General features: G+C 51.1%; 1 protein-coding gene across 10 annotated transcripts in view; it reads right to left on the reverse strand.

Moving 5' to 3' along the window:
- The window catches only part of MBNL1 (muscleblind like splicing regulator 1), a 75,110-nt gene extending 57,668 nt beyond the window's left edge, over window positions 1-17,442 (reverse strand). For 2 of the 10 annotated variants that reach the window (XM_051627036.1, XM_051627030.1), the window contains exons 1-2: window positions 17,062-17,220; window positions 589-1,521 (exon numbers count right to left, since the gene is read on the reverse strand). In XM_051627036.1, the coding sequence (XP_051482996.1) occupies window positions 589-762 (174 nt within the window). In that variant the 5' untranslated portion in view covers window positions 763-1,521; window positions 17,062-17,220. Of the gene's footprint in view, window positions 1-588; window positions 1,612-17,061; window positions 17,222-17,311 lie in introns of those variants that run through there. The other 8 variants (XM_051627031.1, XM_051627032.1, XM_051627033.1 and 5 more) reach the window with 8 other exon arrangements.
- Window positions 17,443-23,476: the final 6,034 nt, after the last annotated feature.

The following is a 23,476-nucleotide window of genomic DNA, read 5'->3' on the forward strand; positions in this document are numbered from 1 at the left end:
TGCTACAGCCCTGCTTGCACATCCAGGGCACCTTGCCCTCTGCTAAGCATCATCCTCCCTGTAAGCAAGTGCATTTGTGAAAAAGGCAGGATAACCACAGCAGTCCCAAACTCAGAAACACAAGCAGGCTGCTCACAGACATCCAAATAACCCAGGGAGGAAAACACTCTTCTAAGATTCACCATCAGCTGTCCAGAGACACCAAGAACCCGCTGGTAGTTACGAGATGGAAATAAATCCTCATATTGCTTACGTGGTTTGTGCTATTAAAAACAAAGAATCCTTACAGTGACTTTGCTGTTTCTAATTGAAGTGCCCTTTATTCCAGCTACAAGCAAAGAGTAATTTAGAGGCAAAGCACTATATGGGAGGGTTTGATGCCTGCCAGGAGTATTTTCCCTTCATTCCCCCTATCCTTCCCCAAGGAAAACAGCAAAACAAATCAACAAGCATCAATAAAATAACAGCAGCGAAACATCCCACTGCTGGCAACCAGCAATCACTCCCTTTTGGGCTGCAGGGGCTCTCTGGCTACAACTGCTTCTTTCATTAAATGCATACCCTTAAAACAACATAATATTTACTCACTTTCAATGAATCAAAGCAGGCGATTACGCGTCCGTTTTCAACTTGGCAGCTTTTCGATGGGTGTGCAAATTTACATTCCGTGTCTGGCCGTGAGCAAGTCCCCCTTTGGAACTCCCTACACACTTCCAGTGTTAGCCATTTTGTGTCCCGAATCGGCGTGACACTAACAGCCATCTTTAGATTTTACAGGTAGGTACAATTTCCAAGAGAACGGACAAACGAGGAGCTGAACCGATAAACTGGCAACGATGAAAGGGCCACCTCCGGAGCACTTTTTTTCCCCCACCCACCCCCCCCCGGCTCCCCGTTTCTAGAAGTGCCTGCGCCTCGGGGCGGCCGCAGAGCCCGGGAGCGGCGCCGGCAGCAGCTCCGCGCGCGGCCCCGCCGAGCGGCCGAGGCGCGGGGCCCGGGGCAGGGCTCGGGGCAGGTGCAGCGGCGCGGCCGGGCCCGCCTGGCGCTCAGCACCCCATCCTGAGCCCGCCGGAGCCCGCGCTGCAAGCATGAAAACGTGGCCGACCCTCTGGCGCGGGAATTCCCAGCTGCTCCCGGGGAAGTTGGCTGAATCTCCAGGCAGCCGGGCTGCGCAGCGGGGCTGTGCGGTGCAACCGGGATCGATTAGCTGGGCATAGAGAGGTGCAGCAGTTTAGAGCTACGCTCGAGACGGGATTTTTTTTTTTTTTTTTCCTTCCTCTCCTCGATTTTCGGGCAGAAGATCTCTGACCTTCTCAGCACACTTTTACTTTACAGTAAGCAGGCTGGCAGGCCGGCAGCGCCCGTCTCCCGGCGCGGGCGGCAGCGGGGTGTCTGGCCGGGGGCGCGGCGATGCGCTGTCGTCGCAGTCTAGCTGGCAGCAAGCAAGGCAAAAAGCAGCGGCTGCTCTAGAAGCGGTCCCAAGCAGCAGAGACGTCAGGAAAGGCACTTCTGAGTACCGACCTGCAGAGAGAAGAGACAGGTTACAACGCGCCGGGGGGTCCCGCCGCCCCGCGCCGGGCACTCGCGGAGCGCGGCCGCTTCCCCAGCCCAGCCCGGCCCGGCCGGGAGCCAGCCAATGGCGGGCGGCGTTGCAGCGACACGCCGGGCAGCCGGCCAATGGCGGGGGCCGTCTTATGAAAGGTCGCGCCTGTCAGCGGCTGGCGGCGCTGCCCCGAGCGCGCCCGCCCGCCCGGGCCGGCCCGGCCGCCAGAGGACGAGCCCGCGGGCCCGGCGGGCGGCGGGGGTGGCACCGGCAGCCCGCCCCGCCCCGCCCGCAGGCAGAAAGCCGGGCCCCGTTACGGCGCGTTGCCGTGCGCCGGTCACCGCTCGGGCCCGGCCCGGCTCCGCGGGCGCCGGTGCCTGCCTCTCCCAAGGACAGACCCGAAGCGCCGCGGCTACGGAGGAGCGGCTGGGCCGGGGCCACAGCGGAGCGCGGGGGGAGCGGCCCCGCCGCGGGACACGGCACGCTGCTGCCGCCCGGCCCCGCCGCGGGACACGGCACGCTGCTGCCGCCCGGCCCCGCCGCGGGACACGGCACGCTGCTGCCGCCCGGCCCCGCCGCGGGACACGGCACGCTGCTGCCGCCCGGCCCCGCCGCGGGACACGGCACGCTGCTGCCGCCCGGCCCCGCCGCGGGGAACCGGGAGCTTCCCGGCTGACATCGTCCGCTTCCAAACCCAGCCAGGCGCGTCACATGCCGACATGAGACCTTTCCCCCCAGACGCCGAGCTGGAACGGGGGTTTCCTGGGGACACGTTTCAGCTTTGCCACCTGGAAATATGACTCCACAATAAATTGTAACTCCGGTCCCAGCCCTGGACACCTCGGAAGAGCATCCCGGAGCAGCCACGTCCGCGGCACGCTGCGGGGCAACGCCGGGTCCGCGGGACAGGGCGGGAATTCCCCCGCCAGCGCTGCCACCCCCAGCAGCATCCCGCCCGCCCGCCCGCAGGGCAAGGCTGCTCACGCCCCTGTCTTCCTACAGACACTGCTCCAGCGTTCCTATGTTCCCCTTCCAGCCCCGAAGCAGCATCACCGGCAACAGAAACACCTCTTGGGAGGCGGTGCTGGTCAGCGTGGATGCAAACCGACAGACAAGGAAAATCTACAAGGAGCTTTTTTCCAGGGACTAAGTGATGAGAACAACGAACTACAGGAGAAGTAAAGCACACCTAGTGCAGCTAATAAGATTAGAACGGGCACCGCGGTTTCCTTGCCAGGACACTCCTAATCATGGCCACATTTTAATCCCTGCTAGCAGGAGAGAACAACTCTGCGTAATTACTTGCAAGCACAAGTTAACAGCTAGATGTCTTCGTGGTAAATACCGACACTAATTTGCTTAAACTCCCAACATTCAGAAGTAGGAGTCATCCTGTGCCAGCAGTGACTACTGATCACACCTGGGGATTTAGGGAAGCCTAAAACACATCTCCTAGCCTCCAGCCAAGCTGTACCATGTTGGTTTGTCGTGAATCGTTGCTCCCTGGGAGACCCTCGGGCCAGAGAGATGCCGATGGAGGTGGCAAGAGCTCCACATCCAAGCTGTGAAAAAGCTCTAAAGAGGGATTTTCTCCTGCTCATCAGTTTAGTACACAATCCATTCCACACATCGATTTTTCCCAACACCAAGAAGCATTAGAGCAGCAATAGACGTATTTTACATGGTAAAGCCAAAGCAAGCTAAAGGCTACCTTTTCAAAACAAGGTATTTAATTTCACTCTCATTGCAAGAGCAGTCACCCTGAATGAGGACAGAAAGATAGCATGAAGGTAACCTACAAAATGAAAACAGATTAAAACTATCCTTTGTGCTCACATGTAGTGAAAGGAGTAATCTTCCTGGAAAAACTCATGCAGCTATGTTTTATTCCTAGCTCTGTATTAAGTTTTCTGTTTAGAGCTGGAAAAGCTACTTGCTTGCAGCGAAATCCTGCTCCCCTTGAGGTCAGTGACATATCTGTGACTGCATCAAACCAGGCTGAATTTCAACCTTCATCCTGCAGGCTGCCAGCTACGAAAAGTATCACTCCAAGGAGCTGTGATGCCTCAGAGGTAAATCTTTTTCGTGTGAAGAAATGCTAGATGTATATTTTCTCTGCACAGCTACTTGAAGTAAAATTGTTTTGTCAGAATTTGTTATCTACCTGAAAACATAGCCAGAAATGTCAGCTTTAAAAATAGCCTTCTAGCAAAAATACAGACTGACTTCATACCAGAGGTTTATCTTCAATATCTCCACTAAATAAAGGAAGACATTAGCATAGAATTACTTTTTTTTTTTTTTTTTAATCTGCATAAACTATTTTCCTCTCACTTTGAAACTCTTACGGTATTCCAAGTCAATAAGGAGTCCCCAGTAAGCCTCAAATACTAAAGGATATCACAGCCTGCAAAAAAACCCAGCAGATACACGTGTTGCCTCTCTGAGCTGGCTCTGATAAACTAGGAAAGACTGCAACAAATCCAGAGGGAAGAACCACAGGGAGATGACAGGCAACGGGCTGAGGTTTTGGTTTGGGTTTTAATTCAATTAAAATTTATTTGGGGGCTGAAAGTTTCCAGACCCCACCAGGCCATGCAGTACTAAAGGCTGTTTTTAACCCAAAGCTGGTTTGCAAAGTTCACCTTTTGAAATCTGACAGTATTTGCTACTTGTCTTGGACTGCTGTAAACATTGGTTTGCACACAGCGTAGCCTTGCCTTCCCTGATCCTATGGAATAGTAGGAAAATAAAGCTTAACAACTTGAAAGCAAGTTAAAATGTGATTCTTAGAAAAGACAAAATAGAGAAACAACACTGAGAAGTCATTCCTTAAGAGGGTAAGAGTTAAGTTAGTCATCTGCAGAGCTGGGTCAAGGAAAACGATTAAGAAACAGCTTCAGAAATGGATGGGAAGTTTATCTGGAAATACCCGAGAAAGTGAAACCAACACAGCAAGGACCATGTGACTGTGGCTCCTGTCCTGATGAATTACGTTCAGTTTTCATTACTCCCTGCTATTGCTATAAAGAAATGTTGTACAGCCAGGTTAACAATGCATCTTTCCTCTTCATTACAGTCTCTGACACAAAGATCAGGTCTCTGAAGCGGAGGGTCTGGCTGCACTGGGAACTGCTCCCCACCAGCCCCTGTGCCACTCTGCCCGTTACTGGGTCTGCTGGACATTCCTGTTTCTCTATTCACAATTCACACGTGTCTCTCAGAAAGAAAGATGTCTCAGGCTGACAAGCAAAAAGCACAACACTAAAGAAGAACATGGCAGTGAAAAGTGCTATTTTTATGCTCAAAGTGGAAGCTGGAAATGCCAGTCTCAGTGACATGAGAACTGTCAGCAAGAATAGATCGTTACACAACAGGAATCCACCTCATGACAATGACTCTAATGAGATAGGAAATGGAATAAAATCAATATTCTATTTACATGGACAGGACAGTGTCAAAGATTGGAATCACCAAATGGCTGCCTTTTAAATAAAGAAATATGAAAATCCCTGACTGCCTTACAGTACTTTCAAAACACCTCTGCCAAGTTCAAAGTTTACCAATAATGTATTTTTTTGGAAAAGATACAGCAATTACTTCACGGCACAACTGAGGGATGTAATTATAGTGCTGTCACAAAATTAAGCAGAAACAATGAGCTAATTAATACCTTGGCCACATAAGAGTGATGGACTGGTTAAAGAAACCTATTTTTTTAGTAAACTACTGCTGAACAGACCAAATTGGTCTCGTACTCTGGCTCTGCAGGACTGTTCACACTACACCCCTACAACAGCAGGCAAAGGCAAGAAGACCTCTCTCAATTCAGTACTTTGGCACAGAGCAGGGAAAGCAGGGAGGAGGCAGCAGCCCAGGACAGCCTGCTCCACACCATGGGACACTGGAGACAGGTGTCAGCCCCACAGCCCAGCACCCTGTGCCCAACTGGGCACCACCACAGCCACAGCTTAGCACAGAACTGCTAACCAAGCCCCACTCCGTAAAAACCTGCCAGCAGTACTTCTGTGACCCAGATATTTTGCATAATACACATCATTTTAGTAGTACTACTAGTAGTGTTTTAAAGGTTATTTCTGTACTGTTTTAGCTCTGAGAGAGTTGCTTGGGAAGGCAGCACAACCTCCCACTGCCTTCAGTGGGCTTCTCAGGCAGATCCTCATCAGACGTGTTGTATCTTGAGTGTATTTCACAGTTTCTGAAGCTGTTTCAGCAAAACACCTAACTGTGACATTACATCTGAACGTAACACATCCAAGTGTACTCAGGTCATCAAACCCGAAGAAATAGTGAAAAATGAGGCAACATGCCAGACTGGAAGTGCCTCCACTTGCACACCCATTACTGCAGTTTGCAGAAATAAGATACTTTCTTAAAATCAGTTCTCCAAGATTTCCATCCCTAATCAAAACTGTGAACCAATTGGTGCAATGGCACCACAGCCCAGCCCTGTCTGACTTCAGAGCCATTCTGTTTTCAAGTCAGAAAGTCACACTGCAAATTCCATAAACTCTCTTTCCTTTAAAGAGCAGACGGTCATGAAATATCCAGTTACTGTAATTAAAAAAAAACAACCAACTTTACAGTCAAGAAATATGCCTGTTGACATTTTTCTTCTTTTATAACCTATGGTTATATTAATCTCCTTTACAAAATTTGGGACTTCAGAGCCATGCAGAATTCACATTATCTGACAGCATTAGATGGATGTGTATTTATAACATAAAAAATGGAAAGGTCAGTGTCTGTCTCTAGACCAGGAAATGTGTACACTAGCTATTATTCTGCTCTTTCAACTTGTAAGCCAGAGACACAAAATGGCAGGAAGGACTACCCTGCATTTAATCCATTTTGCCGTTGATTTATGTATCACAAAGCATTCACATATCCATCCACACCACTGCAGCTGCAAATACTGTTTCTGGTAGTAAAAACATATCCCACTGTAACTCCTTTACCATAACATTTACACAATATATGTTAAGGATAGGAAGTTCTGTATTGTCCTGGCATAGGGGAATTTCAGCCATAAAAGAGACATTTCCCAGGCAAGTCTAAAAAGAAGCTGTTTATCTTTAAAAATAACAGTAATGTAGTGATTTAACTTAAAACTTCAAGAAGTAATAAAAAAAAAAAGGTCCAGACCAAAAGGTCTTTTATTAAAATCAGTCTTATGTGCCTGTTCTAATTAATAACAACTTTAAACATTGTGTTTCTATACAAAGACATTTGAGAGGCCATAACTATGCACTCTTCCAAAAAGTACAGAGCTATTTATTAATCAGACCCTCACACGTTAAAGACACTTTGTTTAATTAACTGCAAAGGTACAAAAGGTGAGGGATGCAGGAGGGGAGTGAGAGGACCCCTGTCCCCGGCATCACACCAGGACCAGTCTCCCACAAAGCATCTCCTTTGGGGCCACATGGGGCTGGGCCAGGCCAGTCACACCGAATCATCCACCCCACACCATCCTCTGCCACCAGAAAGGCATGTTTCACTGGTAAAACGTTTCCTGCTCTCTCCTGCATCATGCACATAGGACTTTTTTAGCTGTGGGGGGCCTGTGGGCCGGGCAGCCCAGCGGCACTGGAGCAGGGCTGGGTGCTGTCCTCAAGAACACAGCCACATGGGGATCCCCAGGATGAATCCCACAACAGATTCAAAACTGGGAGGTACTTGTAACAGTGGCATAAAGGATAGCTACACATCACTGCAAAAGCACTCCATATTGACAGGGGATTTGTAACTGTCCCTGTGTGTACAGAGATAAAACATTACATATACAGATAACGTGACGATTAGTATCACCATGATCACAACTACTAGAGGAAAAAAGCCATGTCCATGACTCAGCAAGGGAAGCAAGTGCTTCCCTCCAACAACAAATCCAGCTGCTGCCAGTGGTTTCAGGGAGGAAAAGTGACCCTGAGGAGCTCTCCCTCGGGCGAGACGCAGCCAACAGCAGCCTGGCTGCCCGTCCTACGCCTCCTAAGCAGCCAGGGAACATACCCTGGCACCTCATGCTACTGGGTCCTGCTTTGTACAGGAGGCTACATTGGTTTTCACTTCCCTTTCTGAAGCAGCTGCCATGTGGCCCTGGTTGCACAGGGTGGCTTTTTCCTTCCCCAGAAAGGGCTGGATAAAGCAGTGGGTAAAATCAGTCTTGAGAGACCACTCTGGTGAACACTGGGTGGATGAAAGCACGTACACGGTCAGTACTAACTTGACTATTAATTTATTACTAATCATATTTGCTCCAGGAAACAAACTCCTCCACTGAAATTCACTAACTTGTCCCAGGCCAGACACCCCCTCCTCCATCTGCCCCTGCCACCAAACTCTAGATTTCAAAGTTCTTGCCTGTTCACATGATGATCACTTTGTTATGTGAATCATTACGAACCAGGAGGCTGGATGCAGCCACCCACAGCCTTGCACATGCAAATTAACCAGTGAGATTAAATCTGAACTTAATTACCAGAAATGGAACAGGCCATTCATGTCACCTGCTCTGAGCTGGTGGGTTGTCCCTCTCCCGGTCACAGCCTCATGTCCCTCTCCTAGTCATTGTGGGCACCTCACCACCACCCCCCCACTGCACAGCAGGCATACCCCAAGGCCTGTCAGAGCTATAATTACGTGCATTGCTTCATACTGCATCTGACTTGAGGGCAAGCAAAAGAGGACATGAATACAGCTAATGAGGAACACGTTAGACACAGTTCCCCTTTCAACAGCAAGTTAGAACTGAGGTTTCTATGGCCTGGTCACTCCAGCTCAGTAGTGGTGAGCTGTGGCAATGCTGAGGCAACCACATGCTGCTCACCAAGGATGAGAAAATGGGTGAAAATGGGGTAGCTGATGTGGCAGGGACTGAAGGAGAACACACTACTCAGCCATACAGCCCCTGAGAAGGACCCGGGATCCCGTATCTTCAAAATCACCCCTGCCTCCAACACCCCAGCACTGCCATGCTGGGGACACCCGGGGCAGAGGGGCAGGGCCAGCTCAGTGACACATGTCACTGCCCCACTCCTGACACGAGCCACAAGGCAAGGATCATGCTGGAAAACTGCTCCAGCACCTGGGCAAGACAGGAGATGCAGTCAACTGCACTTCAGGTCAAAGCTTTCTGTTTCTCAGAGAAGCTCACATCCAAAATAGACTACTTCCTGTGCTTTACCACATTCTGGCCTTACATTTAATTTATATTTATCAGTCATACCCTTCCAAGATAGTAAAAACTTGCAGAACTTATCAGAAAATACAATGTCATGTACAAAACCCCCCATGGAACATTTCATAGAATCAGAGAATTATCAAGGTTGGAATGGACCTTAAAGATCATCAAGCTCCAACCCCCCTGCCATGAGCAGGGAACCACCAGACCAGGCTGCACAAAACCTCATCCAACCTGGCCTTAGAAACCTCCAGGGATGGGGCATCAACAGCCTCCCTGGGCAACCCATTCCAGTTCCTCACCACCCTTAGAGTGAAGAATTTCTTCCTAATATCTAACCTAAATCTTCCCTCTCTCAGTTTAAAACCACCACCCCTTGTCCTATCACTATCTTCTCTGATGAAAAGCCTCTCCCTGGCTTTCCTGGAGCCCCTTCAGGCACTGGAAGGTGCTCTAAGGTCTCCCTGGAGCCTTCTCTTCTCCAGGCTGAACACCCCACCTCTCCCAGCCTGTCTCCAGAGCAGAGCTGCTCCAGCCCTTGGATCATCTTGGTGGCCCTTCTCTGGACCCTCTCCAACAGCCATTTCGAAAATAGCTTCTGAAAAGATCCAGGAAAAAGCAATTTTTATAAAAATGGTGATTAAAGACAGAATGCCTAGAAGTTGTAGAAAACAAAACAAACAAACCCAAAGCAGTCATGCAGGAAAATGAGTGAAAGAAGCTCAAATTCTTGTGTTTTAGTTGCCACCATTAGCTGCATTTAATTAGAAGAACTGAACAGAGCTGCATCTACTTTTCACAAAAATCGTATTATTAAAGATTTATATGTGGACTATATCTGCACATAAATACAGGAGCTCAAAAAATGCTGACAACCAGCAAGATATTTTCCCAAGGACTTTCTTCTAAGCAGTCTGCAAAGCTAAGTCACAGCAGCAAGTACCTGTACTCCCAGAAGAATGTTTTCAACTGTTACACATGAAGAGGCTGAAAGGCACATAATTTCATTGTCAGTACCATCGGTTCACTCACTATTTTTGATTTTCCACTCTTGTGAAAGAAGTCTCAAAGTCAGGTTAAGTTTTGCCTACGTATCGAGCACTGAAGGATTCCCAGATAAAACTACATAGAAAGGATTCCACTGAAAATCAAGTGACCACACGAAGAACGCTGCCCAGGCACTAGGAAAGTCTTCCAAACACTGGGAGAAAACATCTTTTTTTTAAATTATTTTTTTTCCCCCAGCCTCAGAGAGCAACAGAAAAAAAACCCAACAAACTACTAGAGCTGATTTCTCACAAGTAAATCATGCTGTGTTTGTCAGCATGGGCAGTTGACAGGACCTCTCCCTTCCATGGAAACCAGATGGCACGAGCAACACCGAAACATCCAGAGCTGGTTGGGACAGTGAGCACGACCCTCAGGGACTGGCGAGGAGGATGAGGAGGATGAGGGGTGTGGGGGTCCACACAGCCCCCCAAGCAGCCCTTGCACCTCCAAGGATGCTGGAGCACAACTCCCCGTGCCCGCGCACACACAGACACGTGTTTTTACGGTGAATCCAGGCCTAATTATTGCTGCCTTCAGCTTGGCAACCTCCTCGGAAAACCTGACACATCTGCCGGGTTCAGCCGGCTCCCGGAGCCCGCAGGCTCCTCCACCGTGCCCTGGAGTTTAGAGCCTGGCGACCTCGCGTACGTCTAGACCCAATTAACGGAGCAAACTTCACTCACTCCTACAGCAATTTACCTACATTTCAAAGAACAGCTTATCTCCTTGAGCACTGCGTAGGTGTCACTGCAGCAGAGAGAACGTCACCGCGATGCCAGAGCAGAGGGGTGGCAGGAGCGTGCTCCTGTCCCCCCGCAGGATGGCCCGTGGGGGGCTGCAGCCACAGACCCCCGGGGGGCCATCTCCTCCCCACGCCGAGGGGGAGCCTGGGGCAAAGGACTACCGGGAGAGGAGCACCTTGGGCCTTGCAGAGCTGTGTTGTGGAGATCCGATCGCTCTCCCTTTTTTAGAAGGAAACATTCCCATTAACTTGTCTGGAAGCAGGATTGGGCCCTGCGCCCAAACATGCTCCAGCTTCCCAAGTCCTTACTCACCGCTGGCAGCTGGACCCGCTCGCGCGGGAGCCAGCAGGAATGTGGGCAGTGAGGGCTGTGAAGCCCAGGGTCCAGCACCTCAGCTCCTCCAGCCTGAGATGCTGCCATCCCCACCCCAGGAACAGCCCCGTGCTCCGTCCCCACGGCACCACCCCCACGGAGGCGCTGCAGGAACGCTGCCTCCCCGGTGGGTGCGTGTCAAGGGTGAACACAGAGGCCATCACCCGGCTCTTCAGGCAAACCTGAACTTACAGCCATCCAAGCCAGGACGTGTGATTTATAATGCTTTCAGCATTTTGCTTTTCTCTCCAAATAATACCTGCTCCAAGTTCAAGCCCAAGGCATATTTTGCCTTGCCAGATGATCTGCGACCGTCTCATGACTTATTACACTGTTATCATCACTAAGCTTAGCAAACAGGGCTGCTAAGTCTATTAATCTCTGAAACACAGAGCCTGAAACCGTAGAAACAAAACATCTCACTACAAGATATATAAAATGTGGTATAGTCAGATAAGGGGAAAATGTTGATTTTTTTCTGTGCCACTGCAAGCAACACTGACACACTTTTCTAAGAACCAACTCTGAATGTAACGGTAACCACAGGTAAGTGAAAAAACCCCCTCTTAGAAGAGCAGGCTCCCTCGGGGCAGACAGGGAGGTGTGCTGCCAGTGGGAACCCTGGGCTACAGGCCGGACTTCGAAGTGCCACCTGTGCATTCAAAAAGCTGATAAAATGAGTGACATCCAGCTGGGCTGGTGCTGGGGGGCTATGGGAAAGCCCAGTTCTCCAAATGTCAAGTGACCAGTCACAATTTAACCCGTCCAGCACTTTTTATTGTGCTGAAATTAATTCTGATCCAGCCACTGATACACAGCTTGCCTGTTTATGTCCCAAAATATTCTTCTGTGAAAGCAAATATTTGGCATTTTTTGCCAGAAGCACAAGGCCCTGAGAGCAACAGAGGCAGTTGCACACTTTCTGACAGTGCTCAAATAAGGGCTGGAAGCTGCTCCTCTCCCAGACCTCCTGCCAGCAGGGCCGGCAGCTCCAGGAGTGGCAGGGCTGCAGAAGGAGCTGCAGGCTGGGGGGCTGCCCGTGCCCCCATGCTGAGTTAATGCTGGTTATGCACCTGGCTTATGGAAATTATAATCTGGCTACAGAGAACAACCCATTTTGGCTTACTCCGTGCTGACCTCCTCAGTTTTCCTGTTGCAATCTGTAGATTCAAGTAAAAAATTATCTCCAAGAGCACTAGTCAACATCCTAGTGACAAAAGAGTATGTTTACCTTACAAACTGCTGCTGCTATTTCTAATTGCTACCAAACAGCAACTAAAATTTCAAGCTGCATTTTGTGAGAACTTAAGCTAGACTTCATTGAAGACTACCAGATTATACCTGCTGCAAACACTGACTTTTGTTATATTTCATTAAGAGGGTTCTCCCAGCTACCAGAAATAAAGACATTTTGGATTAAAATATTCTTTTGTAACAGTGCAGCACATGCATATAATTTGAAATGTGGACGATTTGACAGGGTAGTAGCTGCAGTAAGCAGACATTTTAAAAAGACAATTGATCCCAGAGGAAAAGCAACTCTCCTGACACATAGCTGGACTCTATCCCGAGGTCAGCACACACCAGGCCCAAGCACGGCCACGCAGCAGCGCGAGGGGCATGGGCAGCACCGACCTGGTGCTCCCACTGTAGCTGTGGGGGAGATTTCAGAGCAGCCTCCAAGCAGGAAAAGTCAGTGCTGGTTCAGAGTGCACAGAGCAGTGTACCACAGCAGTTGTCACTGGCTTTATTCTCCAAACAAAGCAAGGACCAGGACATTCACCCTGCAGAAACTGCTGGAGGTAGAGCAGGAAGGGGTGACATCAGCTGCTCACCTCAATGTCCCTCCCAGGAACCACAATCCATCATCAAATGCCCTATGCAGAACCTTCACCTCTCAACTTCTTATATTAAATGTGTATTTTTTTAAATCTTAGTATGTTTGTTTGTTTGTTTGTTTTTTATCTTGGGACATATCCACGTTTCATGTGGTACAGTTTTAATGGTCCCTTCTCTTTCCTTGTTAATTGCTGCGAACTCTCACTGCCACTGGTGGGAATGACAGTTGCACATATTGATGGCAGAACAGACTCCAAATGTCACCGAGGACAGCAATAAAAAGCCATTCACATGTTTATCCCTTTGGTAAATTATTATGGGGTAGTAGGATGGAAATGTTGTTTACTTTGCTGCATTACTTGGGAACCCAAGTTTACAACATATAATTGTTAATAAAATAAAATTTAAAAATAATAACCATAGGCCACTGTTCTAATCCCCAAGGAACACAAACAGTGGAGACCACCACGTATGCAGGGGCAAAGAAACACCCGGGAGCCTCCTCTCACACTCTGCCCTGCATGGGGCTGAGAGCAGTGGGGCCGATTTGAACGTCAGAGTCCCTGGGCAAGAAACCAAGCCCAGCCAGATCCCACACCTTAGAGCTGCTGGGTGTACAAAGCACATTAACCAAAGCCTGATCTACACATGGGAGCTTTGCTGGCACTCCAGCAGACCTCTGAGCCCCCCCGGCAGCACTAGGTCTGTGGGATTATTCAGCCACCGCTAACAAATGACCAACTCTACAAGCCCAGGTTATTTCAGACAACACCTGCTCACTGGTATTAGTGTCCCTCCTTGTTCACTCTGGGAAACAGTCACGACAACAATCACAGTAAAATTCCTTCTGGACAGAAGTAGGTGCAGGCTTTTTTTAGAAATATTCATAGTTACAAAAGTCATCCTCAGCATGGACAAAACGAATAAAAATCTGATAACAAAAGGGAACAAAACTTCCTTTGCAGTTTTATCTTAACGAGCTGGTCTTTGTTAACAGCAAAATCACCTCTTGATAGCATTTGCATTTAAAATGTGTGTAAGGCAAACAGAAATTAAGCCTTTGAAAGCAATGAATGGTGACTGCAAGGTGCCTTTTGTAATCCTGCCCGTGCGACTCCTTGGTGTTAGTGCTGCTCTGAAAAGCGATGTTCACAGCTTACACACGCGGTTCCTAAGTAGCAATCATCCTCTACTCTGGACATCAAGAGGTGTTAAAGCTCACTCATCCTCCTAATTACAGGCATTCCTGTGTCCTTACCACCTCCGCATTAAACCTGAAGGAGCAGAATAAAGCAAGTACTTGAAGGAAATAAAAACAGAGAGGAAAGCCTGTGTTTTAATCTGAACTGGCCATGAGATGTTCATCTACACCATACGTGTAAGAAGCTTTACTGTGGCCACATGACCCATCCTGGACAGCACGGGAAAAACCATGGAGCTGTAAGGGCCTGGCTCCTCTGGGCACCCGGAGCAGCACCCTTCTGAGGGCTCAGCGCTCCTTTCAGCTGCCGGGCATGATGCACCAACACCTCCTGGACCTCAGATCTCTTTCCCAGGTTTCCAGTATACAATGGGCTCTAATTTCAGGGAAGTCAGCTCTGCACCTGATGGAGGGATGCAGCTCGGATGTTGCGCAAAGGCCACAGAAGAGCACATTTACCTACCGGCCCTGCAGGACAGACTGTGGAGAATGACACCACAGGTCCTTCTGGGCAACAATCTCCCTGCTTGCAGGGTTTTGGGAAGTAGCATTTGCAGTGCTCCTGAGACATGCAAACTGGACAAGCACCAGAAACCTCCATGCAAAACAGGTTTTTAAAGAAAGCAACGGCAGCACCTGCTACTTTCAAATGCTTGTCAGCATGTGGTATTTGTCAGGGAGGTGTCCAAAAATGTTTGTTCAATCCTTGGCCTTGCTATAGGAAGCAGAACATGGATAAACTCAGTAATTATTACCTAGTAATACTAGAAGATTATGGAACAGCATCTGAGACTTGGTGAAGCAACAAAGTAGTAGAATTCAAGAAGTGGAGTAACGCAAAATAAAAAACCTTTCTCCAGAACTGAAAATTAATGTCTGCATTTAGGGTTGCATTGGAGCAGCCTGAGTCACACTTATTTCAGATATCCTGTTGAACCTTCCAAAGCAGAATGAACTAACAGCATTTCCAGACTCAAGTAAAATCAGCAAAAAAACCCTGCCATTTGTACATGTCCCCTCTGCCCTGTGACAGCAACAGGAGCAGAGGGCTGGGTGCCCTGACCCGCACCCTCAGCCTGTCCCAGCTGCCTGTGGTGTGGCTGCTGCGGGGGTCAGGTCCTGCAGGAACCCACACAACTCCCCATTAAACCTCTACCCCAGTTATCCCAGTTAGGATCATGCTTTCGCCACCTGCTAAGCCTCACTGGGGTGAACTGGGCTGAAAGCTCTCACAACGCCGTACCTGACCACGGTCAATCTTGGCCACGACTGCCTACAGAAAAGCCTCAGGGCAAAGACTACTCTGAATTATTATTATCTCCATGATTAACCAATACTACACCAGAGAAATTTTAAATTAAAATCCTCTGCTTCCACTAATTAAACTTTTTTTGTTGATACTTGTGAAGACACACGCTATCCTTTACCTTGCTGATCTAAAAACTCTCCCACACAGGTCAGATGCCCCCCGGCAGGCCCGGAGCTGTGGGCAGTTGAACACGTCTGAGCTGCTCGTTTATGTGAGCCCCAATTTTGCCCACTGATGCTTCACAGTACAACTGAGCATCCTTGGACTCAGACCCGTGCGTGCCATTCAAAAGAAATGTAATCCAGCAATGGCCTTAAGGAAATGACACAATAAACACGTCCTGTCACTTTCTCTCTCACATATTAGACTCAGAAATCTGTTGCCTGCCCGTCTTTCCTCAGTAGGCTGAGTGAATAACAACTGCACACTCCTGCAGGTTTAGGTGTCACACAAACTAGGCAGGCTGCACAATTACCATTAATTCATATGTACAACCTAAAGGGTAATAAGCTTTTAAAATTTTCTCAAGTTTAGAGACCAACTGGCTATGAAACTGACATTATGGCACGTCAGCAGGTCTGGGAAGGGTCAGCACAAGCAGCCTTCGGGGAGCTGCCCCTGGGAGCCTGGCACCTGTCACAGATCCCAAGGGCCCCACCTCAGGCACTCGCCCTCAAACCTCCCCTGCAGTGCTAAGTACCATCGGTTAATTATTCATTACGCAAATTATTTCCTTATTGTCGCTGGAGAACGTGTTGCTTCATTAGAACCTTTCTTCCCTAGTGCTAAAGATAGGGTCCGGCCATTTACTCCTGGCTATAATTACCGACTTGCACACCCCTCTCCTGCCCAGCACATCTCTCGGTCAAACCTGCTGTCACCAGCGTCCTGCTGCTGCCGCCAGGTTTGCAGTCATGTTGCAACTCCTCCCACCCCCTCCAGAAAATAATCAGCACCAAATCAAACCGCTTATTTCTAAAAGAAAACAATCTTCTATTTTTCTAAAGCAACCACGGAAGACGGACGGCATCCCAGCCGTTCTATCATTACATGATGATTTTCGCCCCCGCTGCACTATCGGCGGAACAAACCGATCTGTTTGCAGCGACCAGATGCAAAACAAAACTTCAGAATCAAAAAACTTTCTCTGAAAGGGGAAAAAGATCAAAACAAACCCCCATTTCCAGCCAGGTAACCCAGAAACGCCCGCCGGGACCGGAGTGCGGACCAGGAGGGGCTTCCGCAGCCCCGCGCAGCCGGGCTGGTCACCGCCCTTCCCCGCCGCCGCCGGCTTCACCAGCCTCGCCCAAAATAATCGCGCTTTTTTTTCCAGCACCCGCGTTCCCAGGACGCTGGCACAGAGGCCCGGCCCCGCCAGGCCTGATCCCGCCGCCTCGGGGACAGCGCCAGCCCGGCCCCGCCGCCGGGCCCTCCCCAGGCGCCCGGGACACGCCGCTCGCCCCCCGCACCTGCCCCGCACGGCTGCCGGCCCCGGGGCGGCTCCGGCCGCTGAGCCTCCCTGGCGGGCTGGAGCACCCCCGCGCCGGGAAGGGCCGCCAGGGCCGCGCCCCGGGCGCCGCTCCCGGGCTCCCCCGGCGGAGCACGGCGATTCCCCCGCGCCCCGGCCCGCCGAGGCGAGCACAGCCCCCCCCACTCCCCCCCCCCCCCCACGGCCCCTTCCCGCCGCCGCCCGCGGGGCCCGCCGCACCGGGGGAGGCCGCTGGGCCGGGCCGGGCCGGAGCGGACCAGGCTGGGGGTAGCGGCGCCGCGGGCACCTGCGGCCGCCCCGCCCGCACTCACCTCCGGCATGCCCGCGGGGCGGGCGGCCCTGCCCGGGCTCGGCGGTGGCGGCCGTGGCGGCCCGGCCCAGTCAGGGGCTCATGCTGTCAGCGCCGCCGGCGCGGCGGGAGGGAGGGAGGGAGGGCGGGAGGCGGCGGCCCGGGCTCCCCGCGCCGGCCCCGGCTTCCGCCGCCGCCCCCGCCCCGCCCGGAAGCGCGCCCCGACCGCGGCCCCGGGCCCCGCGGGGACACCCGGCCCCGGCCCCGCTCACCTAAGCCCGGCGCAGCCCGCGGGATCCGGGCGGCGCGGAACCGGGGAGAAGGTGCGGAGCGGCGGCGCGGCGGGCTGCCCTCCCGCGGGGCCTCGCCTGCCTCATGCTCGGCGCGGCGGCGCGGCCCGGCGCCTCATGAGTCACGGTGCCCGCGCCCCAGCGCACGTGCCCGGCCCCGCCGCCCCCGGGCCCGGAGGAAAGAGGAAAAAAAAATAAAAATAAAAAAAAAGGAAAAGACGCGAAGCGGGGGGAGGGAAGCGGGTGGAAAATGTCTCCGGCAAAACGGCTCGGCGCCCGGCCCGGCCGTCCCCGGGCTGCCCAGGGACCCCGCTCCCCCACCCGCCCCCGTCCTGCTCGGACAGGGTCACACGGGCACGGACACAACACGGACACGTCCCTTCCAGGACGGTCACCTCTCGGGCCACGCGCAAAGAACCTGGACCAAGTGACACAGCACCAAGCTCCGCGACGAGGAGAGGAGGACGTGGGGCTGAGCGCCCTGGGACCGGGCAGGCTGCTGGGGGCGCGGGGCACACCGGGCCCGGGCCCAGCTGTGTCAGCCCGCCGGGACACGGGATGGGAGCCCCAGAGAGGGTGGTGGGGACAGAGCAATGGAAAGAGCCTGTCAGCACCACGACTTCGGGGAGCACAGCAGCTATCTTTCAAGATTTAAGGACATGATAAAGGGCAGGAAACAATCTTGTCTCTGTATTTATGGTGGAGAGGATGAGAAAACGGGCTCTAACTGCAGAGAGACAGACTCAGGCTAGACTTAGAGGGAAAAACAGGCCTGAGAACGGCACTAAATCAAGGTTAAACACTGCTCTGGAGACATGATTTAGGTACACTCCATCCTGCCTGAAGCAAGGGAATGGATTAAGTGACCTTTCGTGGTCCCCCCTCCAGCTCTTTCTTCCTCTGACCCTGCTGAGTTTTACTCTTTTTGATCTATACTTCTCATTTATAGCGTGCAGTCGGTTCCACCCCAAGGCTCACAATATACCTCTTACCTTGGTCATTTAATTTTTCTTGGCCATAAAAGATTCCTGTGCCTTTGAAAACTGTTTTTCACTTGTCTGTATTTTACCATTTTAATAAAATCAGTGGCAAGATGCTCTAATTTTGTCTTTTGCTATCAAGGCAGCAGTTGTGTCCCAGCCAAACTCACACCCAAACCCTACTAATACTTGCACTGATTCCAGGAGATGTTTTGCTTAGTATTTTTTTCCAAAGTATTATATCATATGAAGCAACTGTTTCTTGATAAGCCTGAGTACATTTCAACACATATACACATACATCTTCAAGAAAACTCCATTATTCTATTTTCTCTTAAATATTAAATCTCAATTTCTGCTTTCTTCCACTGGGAACAACTCAGAGAACCGTTACCTTCTGGCAAGCACTCCAACAGTTTCTGTTCCTCCCTGGTCCCTGTTGCTAAATGTGACAGTAGGGCAATTAGTCATGATGAGGAAATCCCTTCTTCCCCTTCAGCACAGGCTCTGCCCCAGCAGCTCCACGGCTGCTGCAGCTCAGGCTGATGTCCCCAGCCCCCAGGTATCTCAGCAGCTGGTACTTTGTCTTTCCATCTCCCTCTCGTGCTCATTGTTTCTCCCCAGACATGTTTCTAATTCTGAGCATCACTTGTTATCCATACTTAGTTGTTCCAGAATGTTTATTTTTGCCTCATAAATTAAAAAAAATCAGTACTGAAGTGGCATCTCCACTGTAATTGAACACTACTGAGCTTCTGTTGACTTCTGAAATTTTAAATGATCACTCAGAATTGCATCTGCCACATCCTTCATAAGAGAACACGCCAAACCACTTTGCTGTTTGCTTTGAAATTTGTTAGGCCTGGAGACTGGAAGAAATTTGCCTTTAAATTTGCCTTTTTCCCTGATCCCTACTCCGGGTGAACCAAGCCAAGAGTTATGCTTTGTGCATTGAGGTGACTGCTTTTCAGCTTTAATGAATAATGCCTCACTTTACTTTGGGAGACAAATAATATTACCTGCTCAAGAGATCTGGAGTCCAGCTGTTCCCTTCCTCAGGTTTTATTTTTGTTCTGTTACACAGCCTGGCATGAATATAACTAGTTTTTTTTTGTGTGTGCTCTAACTGCAGCCTGCAGCAGCCAGAGCAGCACCTCTGCACCCACAGTGAGAGGCAGGATGCCTCCAACATCCATTCCTCCTCTGGAGCTGCCCTGGCCAAGCAGCCACAGGAGCACCCTGGGATGCTGGGTGCCCAAGGAAGTGAAGGCACATCACTGACTGGGATGGCATGGCTTTTTGGTATTTTCTGTTTATGTTTATTTATTCCCCTCCCCCCCCCGTTTTATAGAAACTGGAGACTGGAAGGACTTTAAAGAAACATTCCATTTTCTTTCAGGAAAATATACCACAAATTTACACTTGCATTTCACAGAAGTTTAATCCAAATCAGCACCAAGATTGTGACAATTGGTATTTTTGTATTTGCCTGACCCACATGGCTTCACCTGTCATTCTGTAAAGCAGCAGCAGTGCAGATGTACACCCAGATAACATCAGCCTTGGTTGCACACGCCTTGATAGTCTCTGGGAATGAATATTGTAAGGGATCATTTGTTGCTCTTCCTGTTTCTGTTCCATCACAAAGGAATACGTGAGGCTGTTTCCTTTCCCTGTGCTTACATCAGGACTCTGGGCATTTTCAAAGCAGTTGTTCGGTCACAGTTTTCTCTACAAACTCCTTGCTGCCCAGATTTCCCTCAAATAACTGCAGCAGGCCAATGTGTGCACTGAGGATCTTTTCTACACACTCTGCAGACTTTAAAAAGCAACTGGTGCCTGAGCTGTGCCCCCACATCCTGCCTCTCCATGGCTGCAGTGCGTGTGAGGGCACCCAGCTGCCCGCGCCCCAGCCGGGGGCTTGCACCCTGCTCAGCTAGCACAGCCAGTAATGGGAACCCATTCTATTTCACCTTGGTTTATACAGGTTACAGGGGATTAAACCCCAGAGCACAGATGTCCAGCATGAGCTCTGCAGTAGTAAGATGTCCAGTAAGGGCATGGTAAAGAGAAAACTGCAAGGAAGTCTCAGATCCGGGGGTCTCCCAGATGATCATCTGGTAATGATAATAATTACCATCTGGGACACCAAACAAGACAATGGACTAATTATCTTTCAGCAGAGAAAGATAAAGAAATATGTAATAGTGCACTTAGCTTCATATGTCATTCAAATTAAAAAAAAACAAATTAGGAGACAAGGGAAAAAAAGAAACATGTTGTGCACAGAGAGAAAGTATTTTGAGAGACATTTTAAGTTTTAGAGTCACTATGTGTTACTATAACTAGAACAAAAAAGAGGAACCCTCTGACTGAGCTAACTTAGCCCTGTCACAAGTGAAGCAAGAGTCTGACCTCTAAAAATTGTGCAAGGGTTGCTTGCCTGTCCCTCTGGAACCTGTTGGGGAAGGCTGCAGGGCCAGCAATAGCCCATCCTGGGCTGGCAGAAGCCCTGCAGTGGGACCCCAGCATGTCCTGGTGCCACACATGAGGATGTCTGTGGCATCCTCCTCACTACTACACCTTGAGCTGAATAAAAACACTTCCCACTCAGTGCCTGATTCAAAATGATCAGAAAGGTCTAAAGGAAGAATGCCAAGTGACAGGTCCTGCTGTAACAGGGACGGCATTAGTGACATAAGGTGAAAATATATTTAAGTTTTCTCGTTGTCGTTACAAAAGTGAAAGATGACTGGAGTCTGCAGAACTAAGAACCCTGCATTATGGATGCCTCACAGCTCATTTCTAGCCCTCCCTCAGAGATAGGTCTCTTACAACATCCGGTATGGGCAGAGGGAGTAACCTGTGGGGCACAAACCATACCTATTTTAAGCACCAACTCAGCCAGTCCTGGCTGCAGAAGAGCAGCCCCACCAGCAGAGCTGCCCCAGCAGCAGCTCCAGCAGCCCTTCAGCAGCACCCAGGGCTGCTGGGTGCTGCCCTACCCTCTGTCACCGAGGGAAACACAGCTCACAGTGCAAACCCAGCCAGCTTGAAACATGTCTGTAGCTTTGTTTTGTCATAACAGCTGGACTCTGAGAGTCACAAAATAAACCTTGCACTTGTTTTCCTTTTTTCACCCCCATGCCTCTGTTAAAGGCAGATACACAAGTTACTGCAAACACAGACTGAACACTAGAACCATCCTGGAGAAGCTGTTTGCTTCCCTAGCCTGTTAGTTATTAGGCACTCATGAAACTTAAGTTCCCTGTAAAAGTGGGACACGACATTTCAGCCGTGCTGAGACCGAAAGTGATCGTTACCATCTGAGCACAACTCCTGCAGTAACGAACTTCCGCTGCTCACTGCAACGTGGAGGCCCTTGCCTCCACAGCAGAGGCCAGAGATGGTGGGGTTTGGGGGTTTGTTTTCCAATCCGCACATTCGTTTTAGTAAAAATAACATACAAATTTCAGACTTGGGCCATCAGCTGTATTGTCCTTTTGTTTTAAAGTCTCCTGCAACTATCAAGTGACAATAATATTTTTGTTAAAAGTAATATTTAAATTATCTACTTGCTCACCAGCATATAAATGAGCAAAATCCACACTGTTGGCTTCAGTGAACAGTTATGCCAGGTCCTTTGTACCCTCTGGTGCCAGAGCCCAGCTAGCCATGCCAGGTGCCTCGGTAACCTGGGTGGGGAGCAGCAGGAGTGCTCAGCCTTGCAGGACCCTGCCTGCCCCCAGAATCCTGGGTCATCACAGAAAACTGGTGGGATCTTAGCTGGCAGCAACATGTTGCACAGCAGGGAGCCGAGGGTTCACTCTCAGGGGATTAATGTCGTTGTCACTCCTTGTGGGCTTTACCAGCTGCTCCCGGGGAGCTGGAGTGGGGAGTGATGCTCCAGGACAGGTACCCACCCACCTCACCCCGGGCTGGAGGGGGAGCAGTGCTTGGTCCCCACCGAGAACCACCCCGACGGGCACCAGCACCCACCAGCCTCTGCTCCTCTGCTGGCACAGGGTGAAGGCTGCAGGGCCTCAGGGGGCTCTGCAAAGCTCAGGAAAAATCTCCGTTTTTCCAGCAGGGCAAGCACGACGGGGGATTAATAGACAACACGAGAGTAAAGCAGAAGCCAAGAGAAGGATGCTGCTCCGGCACAGCACGGCCGGCTCCTGCCCCGGGACTGCCCCGTGCTCCCGGGAGCAGGTGGGGGCTGGCTCAGGGTCCCTCGGGAGCTCCACACCGTGGGGGTCCCTGGCAGACAGCAGCAAGGCTCTGCTTCGGGAACTGACTGCTATTTGTCATACTCTTCAGAACCGCAACTTTTTGTTACTTAAACTTTGCGTAACAAAACCCGACATTCAGCGCTCATTTCTTTAACGTTATTTTAGTCCTCCCTGAACTTCCCCCCAGGCAGCCAGAGCTGCAAGCCGAAGTTAGGCGTGAGGAAAGGCAGAGAGAGGAAAACAATTCGGCTCTCGGAACAAGTTACCGGAACCCGCTCAACAGCTGCAGACTGTTCTGCTGCTGCTGTGCCGGGCCCCGGAGCGGGGGAAAAGCGCAGCCTTACCTGAGCCTGGCGCCGGGCACGGCGGGGACCGCGCAGGCACCGGCCGGGGACCGGGGGCCGGGGACCGGGGACCAGGGGCCGGGGACTGGGGACGGATGGTGCCTGCGAGGTGGGGGAGGCCGCGCTCGCCAAACCCTATAGGGCTTAGGATGTGAAATCAGCCCTCCCCGGTGGCATACGGCGGTAACCATGGCGACGGGCTGCGGTTAGCGTATGGATTTTCTTAAAGCGGCGAAAAAAAATGACTTTCAGCTCATGAGAGAAGCGGCGCGAGGGGAAGCGCTTTGGCACGGCTCGGCTCGGGCGCAGAGCCGCGGCGGAACGCGCCAGCTGAAGGCGTCCCCGCTGGCCCCGCGGATCCCACCCCGGCTCTGCCAGGGGGATGCGCTCTGGGCACCGCCCGCACCCCTGCCCGCAGGGTGGTGGGCGGGGCGGGGGTCCTGGGGCTCCCTTTCTGCTGCCAGCCCCAGATAAAGGCCCAGGCGGCCCCCGGCGCAGGGACAGACGCGCCTGGGGGGGGTTTCTGCTGCCGCCGCCCCCCGGCTCCCTGCCCTCAGAGCCTGCCGTGGCTGCAGAACCTGCCAGAAACCT

Source organism: Apus apus, chromosome 8 (assembly GCF_020740795.1).
Source record: "Apus apus isolate bApuApu2 chromosome 8, bApuApu2.pri.cur, whole genome shotgun sequence".
Classification (NCBI taxonomy): Eukaryota; Metazoa; Chordata; class Aves; order Apodiformes; family Apodidae; genus Apus; species Apus apus.